General features: G+C 32.3%; 1 protein-coding gene and 1 non-coding gene across 10 annotated transcripts; both read left to right on the forward strand.

Annotated features, from left to right (window-relative positions):
- Nucleotides 1-5,000: 5,000 nt before the first annotated feature.
- LOC120068388 lies at nt 5,001-8,738 on the forward strand. 9 transcript variants are annotated; one of them, XR_005479192.1, is made up of 7 exons: nt 5,001-5,405; nt 5,963-6,101; nt 6,465-6,550; nt 6,646-6,793; nt 6,976-7,343; nt 7,610-8,496; nt 8,585-8,738. XR_005479192.1 is itself a non-coding variant. In XM_039020139.1 (4 exons), the coding sequence occupies exons 1-4, from the start codon at nt 5,142-5,144 to the stop codon at nt 6,775-6,777; spliced, it is 621 nt and encodes a 206-aa protein (XP_038876067.1). In that variant the 5' UTR covers nt 5,002-5,141; the 3' UTR covers nt 6,778-7,483. The 9 variants fall into 9 exon arrangements, 1 of the variants encoding a protein (XP_038876067.1); XR_005479193.1 differs by having other exon boundaries at nt 7,107-7,343; XR_005479194.1 differs by having other exon boundaries at nt 7,121-7,343.
- A 983-nt stretch (nt 8,739-9,721) lies between these two features.
- On the forward strand, nt 9,722-9,795 carry TRNAK-UUU. Its single transcript has one exon. It is a non-coding gene; the product is annotated as a tRNA-Lys (tRNA).
- The last annotated feature ends 4,300 nt before the right edge of the window (nt 9,796-14,095 follow it).

Raw genomic sequence — 14,095 nt, forward strand, 5'->3', positions numbered from 1 at the left:
TCTCATGTAACAATTACAAAGTAGGTCATATTCGTAGTGTTACCAGGATAAGGCACCTAACCTTCATCAATTTACTGCAGACCTTTTAGGTTATTACTTGAACATCAACCACCTATATGTCAACCACATACTGTTCAAGTGACATCATATAACATTGGATCTTAGTTTATTGGATTGAATTAATATTTTCTAAATATCAAATAAAATACCTATGATTTTATTACATAAATAATTTGTGTTAACAAAACTACAAACCATAAGATACATTAGATTTAGAATATCAATTCCAACAATATCACACTTGTCCAAAGCTAGTGGAATATATCAAAATACAATAAGAGACGAGTGAAAAAGTAAAGTATCAATATACAATGTAAAGCAAACCCAATATACAATACAATAAACTAGGCATACATTATATCCAATAAAATCTTCCACTTCCCTTAACTTAGACGACTCATATCTCGTAGACCCAGACCCTCCAGGTAACCCTAAAAAACTTTAGTCGTGAGAATCTTTGTAAATGGATCAACAATATTGTGCTCCGAGGCAATCTTTGTGATGATCACATCTCCCCATTGCATAATCTTTCTAATAAAATGCTACTTGCACTCTATATGCTTTCCATGTTTGTGGCTACGAGGCTTCTTGGAGTTTGCCATAACACCATTATTATCACAATAAAGTGTCATGAACAAGGACATATTTGAAACAACTTTCAAATCTGTGAGAAATTTTCTAAGCCAAACGACTTCTTTAGTAACTTCACAGGCAGACATACTTAGCCTCATGGTGGAATCCGCAATACAACATTGCTTAATGTTCTGTCATACTATAGCTCTTCCATTTAGAGTGAACACTGATCCTGATGTGGATTTCCTTGAATCCTTATTAGTCTCAAAATCAGAGTCAGTATATCCTGTAAGGATCAAATTCTTAACACCATACACAAACATATAGTTTTTCATTCTTTTAAGATACTTAAGAATAGCTTTAACTGCTATCCAGTGATCAAATCCTAGATTGGATTGATATGTACTGACGACTCCCATTGCATGACAGATATCGAATCTAGTATACAACATGGCATACATAAGGTTACCCATTGCAGATGCATAAGGAATCCGTCTCATCTTCTCAATCTCTTGTGGTGCCTTAAGATACTGTTCCTTAGACAAGATAATTTCTTGCCTGAAAGGTAACAAATCCTTCTTGGAATTTTGCATCGAATATTTGACAAACACTTTGTCAATATAGGATGTTTGAGACAAGGCTAGTGATTTGTTCTTTCGATCCCTTATAATTTAGATCCCTAGAACAAATTGTGCTTCACTCAAATCTTTCATTTGGAATTGAGTAACTAACCATTCTTTAGTGGTAGTCAGGTAACCTACATCATTCCCAAGGTGTAAGATATCATCCACATACAACACAAGACAAGCTATTGAACTGTTGTTGATCTTCTTATAAACAAAAGGCTCATCAACATTTTGATCAAAGCCATAAGATTTGACTGCAACATCAAACCTTATATTCCAAGATCGAGATGCTTGTTTCAACTTTTTAAGTGTCGACATATGGTATGGGTTGACGCGCTTACCTTCAAGCTCCTTTGCTTTGTAAGACCATCACCCCATTGCATGGAATGCATCTCGCTGCAAGCCATCGTTGTATGCCATCTCGCCGCAAGCTATCATCGCATGCTAAGATTCCAGGCACTGCGAGACAGAAGCAAAACCTCTATTTTTTTTCTGAAAAATTAGGCTCCAGATAGCTTTGTTTCTTACTCGAATGACCAAAAAATACAGGCTCGATTGCAGAAATAAAATGTCCAAACAATAGACCCTTACATTGATCGAATCAAAATAAAATTTTACAATCTATGGTGCCAATAAGTGAAATTATCTATCAAGCAAACCTCATACATTTTCAAGCAAAATGCAAAAAAATAACCTACCTCATGAACTGATTTTTGTTTCAAAAAACAAAAAATCAAAATGCAAGAAAAACTGGTTCTGATACCAATTGAAGGAATCGAATTCCTGTGGAAGCGTGTGAACGCTTGTATTTAGACATTCGATTTTTATAGAAACAAAAATAGTAAAACAAAACATACATTTGTAAGATAAATATTCAAACAAAACTAAAGAAAAAAGGAAGAAAAAAAGAAATCAAAACTCATATTTGTTGATTCTTCTAGCTTTCATCTTCCACCATTATCAACAATCTCAAACTTCTCTAATGAAGGACACCGCCAACAAAGTTACCTTGCTATTCTTTAGGGTTCCAAAGAACTTGGAAGAATGGTTTCTTAGAACATTTGAGGAGGAAAATGGTAGAGAATTTTTAGAGAGAAGTTAGAGAGAAGGTGGAGGCTCGGGAGGCTAATATTTTATTTTTTTGTTTATTTTTTTGGTATAGTCAAAACCCTTGTCCTAAAAGGACTATAAAAATATATTTATATGGAGAAGGGTTAACCCCTTCTCCAAATATTTTCCTTTATACCCTTAATGCTAATTAATTAAATAATCCTTATTTAATTAAGTCTCACATTAATTAAATGATCATATATTAAATCTTATTTCATATACATTTAATTAATTATCATAAATATCATATATTTATACTAATCTCCAATCTCCATTATTTCTTAATCAATTAATCAATTAAATCATATTTAATATGAAGTTAATTAACGTATAAATATCACATATTTATATGTATACATCTCTTTATGAATCCAATTCATATAAATCTGATATTGAGTCTTATTCAAATATATCTCTCTTACATAATTTAGATTATAGATCATATATGTAATTAACCATTACATATTAATCTCATTAACATAAAATTATCTAATTTGATTTGAATAATTTAAATCATTCCTTATTACTATCCTTCAATGAGCTAACAAGGGAACTTTATGGACCTACAAATTAGAAGGTCAAATGATATGAGATTAACTGATTAAACTCCTTTAATCCAATTAATCAATATTCATTAACTACAGATCACTCCACTAAAGACCGATAGTTGCATTCTTCGCACTGTAGATATATTTTTGTGTCCATAGATATAACCAATTAACAGAGGGATAACCCTTCGCGAATGCTCATAACTACAACTGGGTCAAAATATCATTTTACCCCTGGAATTACATCTAACTCCTTAAGTACCACTAATTCCTCTAATGAATAAAAATTTATAGTCCAACTATAAACTAACACCTCTTGGCCAATGATAGGTTGGGATCTCATTGTTTAAGAACCAAAACCAGCTATTAAGAGAGCAATTTATCTACTTTTTCAAGGAATGGGAAGGAGTGAATTGCATCATGTGTAGCTGTGTTTATAGCTCCCTAATCAGACAAATCTCCAAAATGGTAGGCTTATTGAGTCGGCTATCATGGTCATTCTCGCCCATAGAGATCAAAGAACTGCCGACATAAACAGGAGTTCACAACTCACTCAGGATTAAGGTCAAGTCTCCTATGGTCATCATAGTAAAATATTAGTTTCTTCAAGTAACGGTGTTATAAAGATAAACTAATTATTTCATGGTCCGGTCTATGTATAAACTTCTTTATATAAGATACCCCCACTCACATGACTTTACATAAACAATATAGTCCATATTATTTGTAAGACTTACATCTCATGTAATAATTACAAAGTAGGACATATCTGCAGTGTTACTAGGATAAGACACCCAACCTTCCTCCATTTACTATAGATCTTTTAGGTTATTACTTAAACATGAATCACCTCTATGTCAACTACATACTGTTCAAGTGACATCATATAAACTTTGATCTTAATTTATTGGATTGAATTAATACTGTCTAAATATCAATAAAATAACTTAAAGTTTATTAGATAAATCATTTGTGTTAACAAACTACAAACCACGAGATATACTAGATTTAGGACATCAATCCCAACACTAGCATCCATTGTGACTGGATCCGGTACACAATTATATTATCTTCCAAAATTACCCTATTTTTATTAATACTTTTCTGTTTAACTCTACCTTCGAAATTGCTTTTCTATGTATCCTATTTTTATCAAGGTTAAATTATCAATGTTAAAATTGGTTTTCTTTCTTGAACAATGAGGCCACTGATAGGTTGAGGCCTCATTGTTCAAGACCTGGAACCAACTATTAAGGGAGTAATTTATCTACTTTTCCATGAAATGGGAAGGAGTGAATTTCATCTTGTATAGTTATGTTCGTAGCTCCCTAATCAAACAAATCCCCAAAATGGTAGGCTTATTGAGTTTGCTATCATGGTCACTTTCACCCATACAGATCAAAAGACCATCGTCATAAACAGGAGTTCGCAACTCACTCAGGATTAAGGTCAAGTCTCTTATGATCATCATAGTGAAATATTAGTTTCTTCAAATAAGTGTTATAAAGAGAAATTAATTATTTCATGGTCCGGTATATATATAAACTAATACTCCCACTCATATGACTTTACATAAACAATATGGTTCATATTGTTTGTAACACTTGCATCTCATGTAATAATTACAAAGTATGACGTATCAGTGTTATCAGGATAAGACATACCAGGATAAGACACCTAACCTTCATTCATTTATTATAGACCTTTTAGGTTATTACTTGAACATGAACCATCTGTATGTCAACTACATTCTGTTCAAGTGATATCATATAACTTTGGATCTTAGTTTATTGGATTAAATTAATATTGTCTAAATATCAAATAAAATACCTTAAATTTTATTAGATAAATCATTTGTATTAACAAAACTACGAACCGTGAGATACATTAGATTTATGACATCAATTCCAATACTAACATCCATGATGACTGGATCTGGTACATGATTATGTTATCCACCAAAATTACCCTATTTTTATCAATACTTTTCCGTTCAACTATACATTCGAAATTTCTTTCCTATGCATCATATTTTTGTCAAGGTTAAATTGTCAATGTTAAAATTGTTATATTTATTCAAATTGGTTTTCTTTCCACCTAACAATTCAGCCCGATCTAACTAAAACGTTGAACTCCATTTTAGTTGCTTTGAGCTCTCGTCTTCCACCGGTCTCGTCGGCGCCAAGGATAACGCTTTTCTCAAACTGCAAAACCCTTTTCTACGATGATCAACGACCACACACATCCGTCTGGTCTTGTTCTATCTAACACCGAAGCAATTCGCTCATTTCTGACCTCAGCGTCCATAGACTCGCAACTTTCCGATGAACTCCGGCAGATTGCTTCAGATCTCGCTTCACAACAAAACATTCCGTATAAGCCGCTGAGAGCTATCTGGTTTGCTAAGGAATCATCCGCACGGCCGGACTTGCTTCGTCTTTTGGCTGGATCGGAGTTCGTCTTGACAAGCCCTAAACCCAGAGAGAAGGTGTGTATAATAATTTCTCTTCATTTAGTTCTGTATGAAGTTTATGTATTAGCAAATTAGTTTGATGGTTTTGTTAGTCGGAGTGATGATTTGATGACAAAATTGGAGAAAGAAAATCCAAATCCAAAATTAATTGACGGATTCTTTGAAATTTCTTAAAATTGGAGTACAATCAATGTGAAAAAAACGTTATCTTAATTGAAGATATTTAGCTCGAACAATGCTCAAACTAGTGGTATATTAACTCCAAGGACATTTACATGGATATGAACTAAACTCAGAGCACACAAATTTTATACATTATTTAAGAAACAGCATATTCAGTACTTCTACGACCATGCCAATGATGTCATTCATGTCCTGGATCCCTTCAATCTGGATATGACTTGGCCCTAGCTGTATTCAGTAGTTTGAGTCTTTGAACCACGTTTTTGAGGAAGCCAAATTGAAGTTTATATGCTGAACTGTGAAAACTTCTAGATTTCAGAACTTCTGGTTAAGAAAAATATATATAAATTTTCTTGTGGGGTTGTTAATTTATTGATATGGGTATACAGAGTGAGGAGTTAAAGGCTAGACTGAAGAAGCTTGCAGATGTAGCAGAGAGGAAGGCTTATCAGGAACTGGTGAAAGATATTGCACCTAAGAAACCAATTGAGGAGCCTTTCTCTTCCTACAAGGATCAGCTCGGATTTGGTATCTATGCAACCTTGTCATTTTACGTTACCAACATACACCTTTTTATGATATATTTAAATGTGCGTGCATTTTATGTATAAGACAAAATTGTATGCAGTTCGATGAAATGATATGGTTTTTCATATTTACAAAAGAGAAATGTAACATCTATGAAATCTTCATTATGTGATATTGTTGATAATTTTTAATATGGGTATTACAAGATTGCCTGAATTGATAACTTTCATGAATGTTTTACATGAACTCTTGCCATTTTCAACTTCTTTTTGAACATTTGAGATCTTCAATGTCATATTGTTCTTTCTTGTTTCCTGTTGCCTTCTGAACAACAAGAATTAACAAGTCATGAGGTTGTTGCAGGTTTACATGTCGTGTTGATAATGTTTACTGGCTATCTGGTTGGATATGCTTTATTCCGAGCATTGTTTAGGCATGATCCAATCATGGTATTTAATGAATATTTGTTTACTTTTGAGCAATCTCATTAATTTCTGATTCTCGTAGTACTGTCATTAATTGGGCAATCAATTTTGTTTCTCAGAGTGCTGCTGGAGGTATCCTTGGATTAGTTTTCGGCATGCTTGTAGAAACACTTCTTTTCATTATTCGATCGTCCAATTATGATAATCGGTCTTCATCATCTTCCCATTCTAAGCTAAAGAAGAGTCAGTAGAGTTACTCCTCTTGAGGTTTGCCTTTCTTTATACTTAAATTGAACCCATGGCATCCTTGCCTACTGTTTCTAATATAACCCATTGAGTTAACTTTTGCCCTGTGCTGTATAACTAAGCATGAACAAGTAATAAGGCCTTGTTAATGTGCTTGCTGCAATTTACTTGTATAAAGACGCGTTCCTCACATCATTTATCAGGAGATGAAATGATTTTCTTGCACTCTCTTCAGCCTATGACCACAAGAAAATGAAAGCGCGATCATGTTCTTCAAATAATATTCTTTTGGAAAGAAACGTTATTGTAAAGATTTTTAACAAAGAACAATCAGTTTGAAATTTGAAGGTAGACCTGGTTGTCCATCTGGTTGGACGTTACAGGATCCACAACACCCGACAGGTTCTCCCTCCTTTAAAGAGTGTCTGCGACATGATTTCGAGCTGTAGTATCGATACACATTTCTCGGTTTGGTTCGGTTCGATTGCTTTCACCTTAAACTTCAACACGGGATTCTGAAGGGCTACTTCCTTCCCGATATGCACAAATCATGTGGAGGTATTATGTTGAGGTTGGATTCGGCTCCAACTTGGAATTTTGATGTATAATGTTTTAATAAGTTAGCTATTGTCAGATTGAATAATTTTTCAATGATGTGACATTCATTTTCTCTAAAATGTTTTTACAATAATATATATTATGAGTTGTTTAGAATTTTATTTGGTTAAAAAATATAAATTTGGTCCATTTTCAAATAGATCCTTTCGTGTCTTTGAACAATAAAAAATTAAACTTTTAATGTTGTGTATAATATAGTTTTTTTTTCTCCTTAAACAGGATATAACTCCTTGAATTCTCACTAGATTTCGGACTTTTAGAGAGGTTTGGGGGTCAACATGAGATGGTATATCATGGATTGGTAGTTTGGAGGTCCATTATCCTATCTCACTGATTTTAATTATTTGTGGGCCAATTTTTGGAACATGTTTCGTATCTCATCGTCATTTTCCTTCCATGTATTGTATGTCACCGTTTCTCTCAACCATACTCGATTGTTCATATTCGATCATTCTCGATCATTCATACTCTATCATGCATCGTACCCGATTATGTTTGAACATACTTGATCGTTCATACTTGATTATGGTTGATCATACTCTATCATTCGTACTCGATTATGCTTGAATATATTCGATCATACTCGATCATATTCGTGTATTTTATACTTTTGCAATATTATGTATTATTAATTATTTTATTTATTAAACTGTCCACCAACTTTAATAATGACGGTTCTGATTGTTTATTAATTTACACTACCCATTCAACCACTTCATTAATGAGTCAACCAATTTATTAATTGAATTTGAGTTCATTCATGATGTAAACTTAATATTCTGAGGCGGGTCACACTTTTTTTTAAAAAATATTTGTTGGGGTTATTATTAATATTCAACAACCACCCCTCTCCCTTCACTTTTCCTATAAAACAACATTGGTCATTCTCTATTTACTGAGAGTCTCCACTATCCAAGATTTATTTTGTCAATTTGGTGAGTTGTTTAACTTCGGTTTCTTCTTCTCTACTTTCTAATGTTTGGTTCTGTTATTTTCGCATTAGTAAGTTTCTAACTTTTGGTTGTTTGGTGGGTGGTAGGGTGCCTCATTGTACTTTGATCTGGTAACTCGTGACCTACATCCATATCGTACTTCATAGAAGCAATGTAGGTACTTCTCTATTCGAACTAGTTTTCTTCCTACATTATAAGTATTTCTAGATTTCTTCTAACTTTTTATTGTTTTGTTATGCAGCCCAAACTAATACGAAATATTCAATTAGTTTGAAGTTGGTGTGTTACTTCTTTTTGTATTCCCCTATATTTCATTTCAGTTGTATTTTTTGTTATTAATTTTGGTGTGTTACTTATATGATGGATATATTACATGGACTGTTTTTTTGGTGTTATTAATTTTTTAATTTTTATTATGAGTATTTGCATTGTCTTCATTTATTTTTAATGTTTACATGCTTCTTAATATTGAAGTTACTAAGTTACCTTGCAAAAGTGTGAGATTTTTATTTTTGGAAAATTGAACAATAAAAATATAGTTTAATTAATAAATAAATATAAATATATTACTTAGACTTAATAAATTTCAGTAATTAATATAATCATTTTTAATTATTTTAATATAAATTATCAATGTAGTCATTTTTAATTATTTTAACATAAAATTGAACTATATACCATATCTTGAGATTGGAAAGAATAAAAAAAATGCAATCAATGTCTTATTTCAAATAGGATGGATACAAAAATTGAACCAGATAGCACTAATATAACAACTCTACCCACCAAAATACAAATATATGAACTCAGATATAAAAACTCTACACATCCAAACACCGACATCAGAACTCCTCAGACATCTGAACTCTCCAGACATCAGTCCCAAACAACCCCTTAATTTTGTGTCTACAGATATTTTAGAATGTTAAAAAAATTCTTTTACATGCAAAATAATTTAAAATTTCTATTACATGCAAAATAATTTAAAGACCTATAAATAAGAGTTCAAATATTTGTACATCTTTTATACTTTATAAAATTAGTCTTTATTTTTTATACTAAAAAGGGCTTTATTTATTTATGTGAATATAAAAAGGGCTCAACTTATTATTGGTTAAGTTATAAGGTAATATCATTGTCGGTAGGTTTTTGAACTTTTGAACTTTATAAATGTTTAATAGGTCTCATTCTTCTAATTTTATGTTGGCTAATTTCTGGTGCTATGGGTATTTCTTCAAAAAAATCAAAACTAAATGATAAGAGCCATGTTGAATTTTGTGTTTGGTATGATTGTGAATATAGAAAAGGCTAAATAGGTTGTCTTAGACTTATTATTTCTTTACGAATTAGTACATAATCAGTTTTTATTAGTCGTTAAGCCATCTTAGCTCAGTGGTAGAGCGCGTGGCTTTTGACCACGTGGTCGTGGGTTCGTGATCCCCACAGACGGTGATTAAAATTGGTTAAATTCTTGGGTGGGAATTTGTTATGATACCATTATGGAGAACTTTTTTGTTGTCATATTTGAAAGTACAAATTTTTGGGTCTTTATTTGTGCACTTTTATTTGAAAAATTGGTCTTTTGCATGTGTTTTCTTTAAATTTAGTCTTAATTAGTTGAAATAAGTTTATAAGGGTTAGATTGAATTTAAAAGATGTTATTGTGAGTTTAAATTTTCTAGATTTCAACCTAGTCAAGAGTAGTTGCGATTTTCACATTCCAAGCTGTTAGGCAGTCCCGATTTTGACCGATGATCCCTCAGAACATTGATTTCGGCCCTCTTCAACCGATTTGGGGCCTATATAAAGAGAAGTCCTTCATTTCATAATACAACTCTCCACCTCCGAATTTATCTCTCTTCTTATATATTCTGCCATTTCCATTAGTTCTCTGGGACATTTTCTCAACTTCTCAAGTCAGTAGTCTCAAGAACGAAAGTTCCTTTGAAGTATAGTAGCTCTAGGTCATCCCATCCCGTGGAAGCGTAAGATGAGGAATGATTCTTCCTTGAAAAAAGGGGAATCAACCTAGGGAAAGACTAGGAATTTGAGGATTTGTCTCGAGATCCCTTTAGTCATATTTTCCTGCATTTCTATTCATTTATTTCTTATAGTTCTTTTATTTTCTTTGAATATTGAACTCAATATTGTAGTTATGATTTATGATCTAATAAAGTTCGTTACTTTTGAAGGAACTCTTATTCAAGAGTACCTATGAGCGGAAGCGGATCTTTCCAATTCATTGTGGTAGAATTCCACATATACATTCAAACATACAGATATGCATTCACAATGCTAAATTACTGGCATGCTTAAAGGAACAATAAACTAGAGACCGAGAGATCATACCAGTTGAAGACTTTTTCTTCACAGTAAATCTCACTTTCACTAGAATGGCAAGCTATCGTTCAGCAAATCCCAATCGTCTACCTTGAACAGTCTCCACACGAACAGAAGGAAACGGGGACGATACCACTACTTAGAGCCCTCAGTATTCTCGGAATGAGAATCCAAAGGGTGGACTTTGTTCAGATTTGGTAGAGGAGAGAGGAAGGGAGATCGTAAACAACGATCAAGCAAGTGGGAGAAAGACTCAAAATGCTTAATCGTTTAGGTGAAGTATACGATCATGTAGGAAAATGTAAGTGATCGTTTAGTAAATAGCGTGCACGGGTGTAAACGTTAAGCGATCGCTCAGCACTATCGTATAGGTAAGCGATCAATTAGCACTATCGTATAGGCTCTGATTTTTACTAAGCGATGCCACACTTCAACACTATGTTCGCGCCTCCGATGCTTAACACATCGTGAGCTATTTAAGCATCTCAAAACGATTCTTCATCTTACTCATCCGTTATGAAAACAGAAGAGACGCCGACCAATTATCCCTTAACCGTCCAATTAATAGATAATAAATATAATCAAATTATATTCATAATCTATGAATTAATATCATATATTAACCACAGTATTTTTCCTCCACTAGATATAAATCATATTTATATTCAATTTCCTCCAAATTAATGTATCTCGTACATAAAATTAATTATATCATATATATATAATTAACTAGTTCAATTATATCATATATAATCGAACTCCCTCTCGTCAATTTGAACATTTCAAATTGACTCAAAAACTGATTCTCAACTTTTATCCAAGCTACTAAGGGGACCTTATGAACCTATGGCTCAAAGCTCCAACGGTACGTGAATAACTGACTAAACTCTTTAACCACGATATCCACCATCCGTTAACTACCAGGAATTCCCCTAAAGACCAACAGTTGAACTCTTCTTACCATAGATATATTTCTATGTCCATTGGATATAATCAATTATCAGTACGATGACCCTTCATAGATGCTCGTAAGTACAGTTGTAGTTACATCTTACTCCTTAAGTACCACTGATCCCTCTAATGAACAATACAACATAAGTATATTTCTATGTCCATTGGATATAAAGACACGTTCTTTACATCATTTATCAGGAGATGAAATGATTTTCTTGCACTCTCTTCAGCCTATGACCACAAGAAAAGGAAAACGCGATCATGCTCTTCAAATAATATTCTTTTGGAAAGAAACCTTATTGTAAAGATTTTTAACAAAGAACAATCAGTTTGAAATTTGAAGGTAGACTTGGTTGTTCACCTGGTTGGACGTTACAGGATCCACAACACCCGACAGGTTCTCTATCCTTTAAAGAGTGTCTACGACATGATTTCGAGCTGTAGTATTGATACACATTTCTCGATTTGGTTCGGTTCGATTGCTTTCACTTTAAACTTCAACACAGGATTCTGATGTGCTGCTTCCTTCATGATATGCACAAATCATGTGGAGGTATTATGTTCAGGCTGGATTGGGCTCCAACTTGGAATTTTGATGTATAATGTTTTAATAAGTTAGTTATTGTCATATTGAATAATTTTTCAACGATGTGACTTTCATTTTCTCTAAAATGTTCTTACAATACTATATATTATGGGTTCTTTAGAATTTTATTTGGTTAAAATATAAATTTGGTCCACTTGAACAATAAAAAAATTAAACTTTTAATATTGTGTATAATAGTTTTTTTCAATTACTTAAAAAGCATATAACTCTTTTAATTCTCAATTTTGTGTCTAACTAGATTTCAGACTTTTAGAGACTATTTGGGGGTCCAACATGAGATAGTATACTATGGGTTGGTATATCATCTCAATGTTTGGTGGCCCATTATCCTATCTCATCGATTTTAATGGTTTGTGAGCCCATTTTTGGGACGTGTTTCGTATTTCACCATTATTTTTCTTCCGTGTATCCTATGTCACTGTTTCTCTCAACCATACTCGTGCTTCATACTCGATTATGCTTGAACATACTCGATCATACTCGATCGTTCACACTCGATCATACTCGATCACATTCGCGTATTTTGTACGTTTTCAATAATATGCATTATTAGTTACCTCATTTATTAAACTGTCCACTAACTTTAATAATAATCGTTTTGATTGCTTGCTGATTTTATTAATGATTGTTCTAATTGTCAGCTGATTTTTTTTCACTTGCATATTTCCATTACCCATTCAACCACTTCATTAATGACTTAACCAATTTATTAATTGGATTTGAGTTCATTCATGATGTAAACTTTAAATATTTTGAGGTTGGTCACACTTTTTTTTTAATATTTGTTGGGGCTGTTATTAATGTTCAACCAACCACTCCTTTCCCCTCAATTTTCCTATATAACAACATTGGTCTTTCTCTATTTGCTGAGAGCCTCCACTAAGATTTATTTTGTCAATCTGGTGAGTTGTTTAACTTCGGTTTCTCTTTCTCTACTTTCTAATATTTGGTTTTGTTATTTTCATATTATTAAGTTTCTAACTTTTGGTTGTTTGGTGGGTGGTAGGGTGTCTCATTGTGTTTTGATCCGGCAACCCGTGGACTCCATCCATATCGTACTTCATAAAAGTAACATAGGTACTTCATTATTCGAACTAGTTCTTTTCCTACACTATAAGTATTTCTAGATTTCTTCTAATTTCTTTTTATTGTTTTGTTATGCAGCCCAAACTAATACGTAATATTCAATTAGTTTGAGGTTGGTGTGTTATTTTTTTTAATTCATTTATATTCCATTTCAGTTGTATTTTTTTTTGTTATTAATTTTGGTGTGTTACTTATACAATGGATATATTACACGGACTGTTTTTTTGGTGTTATTAATTTTTTAATTTTTATAATGAGTATTTGCATTGTCTTCATTTATTTTTAATGTTTACATGCTTCTTAATATTGAAGTTACTTAAGTTACTTTGCAAAAGTGTGAGATTTTTATTTTTGAAAAATTGAACAATAAAAATATAGCTTAATTAATTAATAAATATAAATATATTACTTAGACTTAATAAATTTCAGTAATTAATATAATCATTTTTAATTATTTGAATATAAATTATCAATGTAATCATTTTTAATTATTTTAATATAAAATTGAACTATATATCATATCTTGAGACTGGAAGGAATAAAAAAAAATGCAATCAATGTCTTATTTCAAATAGGATGGATACAATAATTGGATTATATGATTTAAAAAAAAAACAGTGTTCATACACGCAAATTATTATAAATTGAACCAGATAACACTGACATAACAACTCTGCATACTAAAACACAGACATAACAACTCTACAAATCCAAACATATACATCATAACTACTCAGACATCAGAACTCCCGATATTCTATATCA

The sequence above is a fragment of the Benincasa hispida genome, chromosome 12, assembly GCF_009727055.1.
Source record: "Benincasa hispida cultivar B227 chromosome 12, ASM972705v1, whole genome shotgun sequence".
Taxonomy (NCBI): Eukaryota; Viridiplantae; Streptophyta; class Magnoliopsida; order Cucurbitales; family Cucurbitaceae; genus Benincasa; species Benincasa hispida.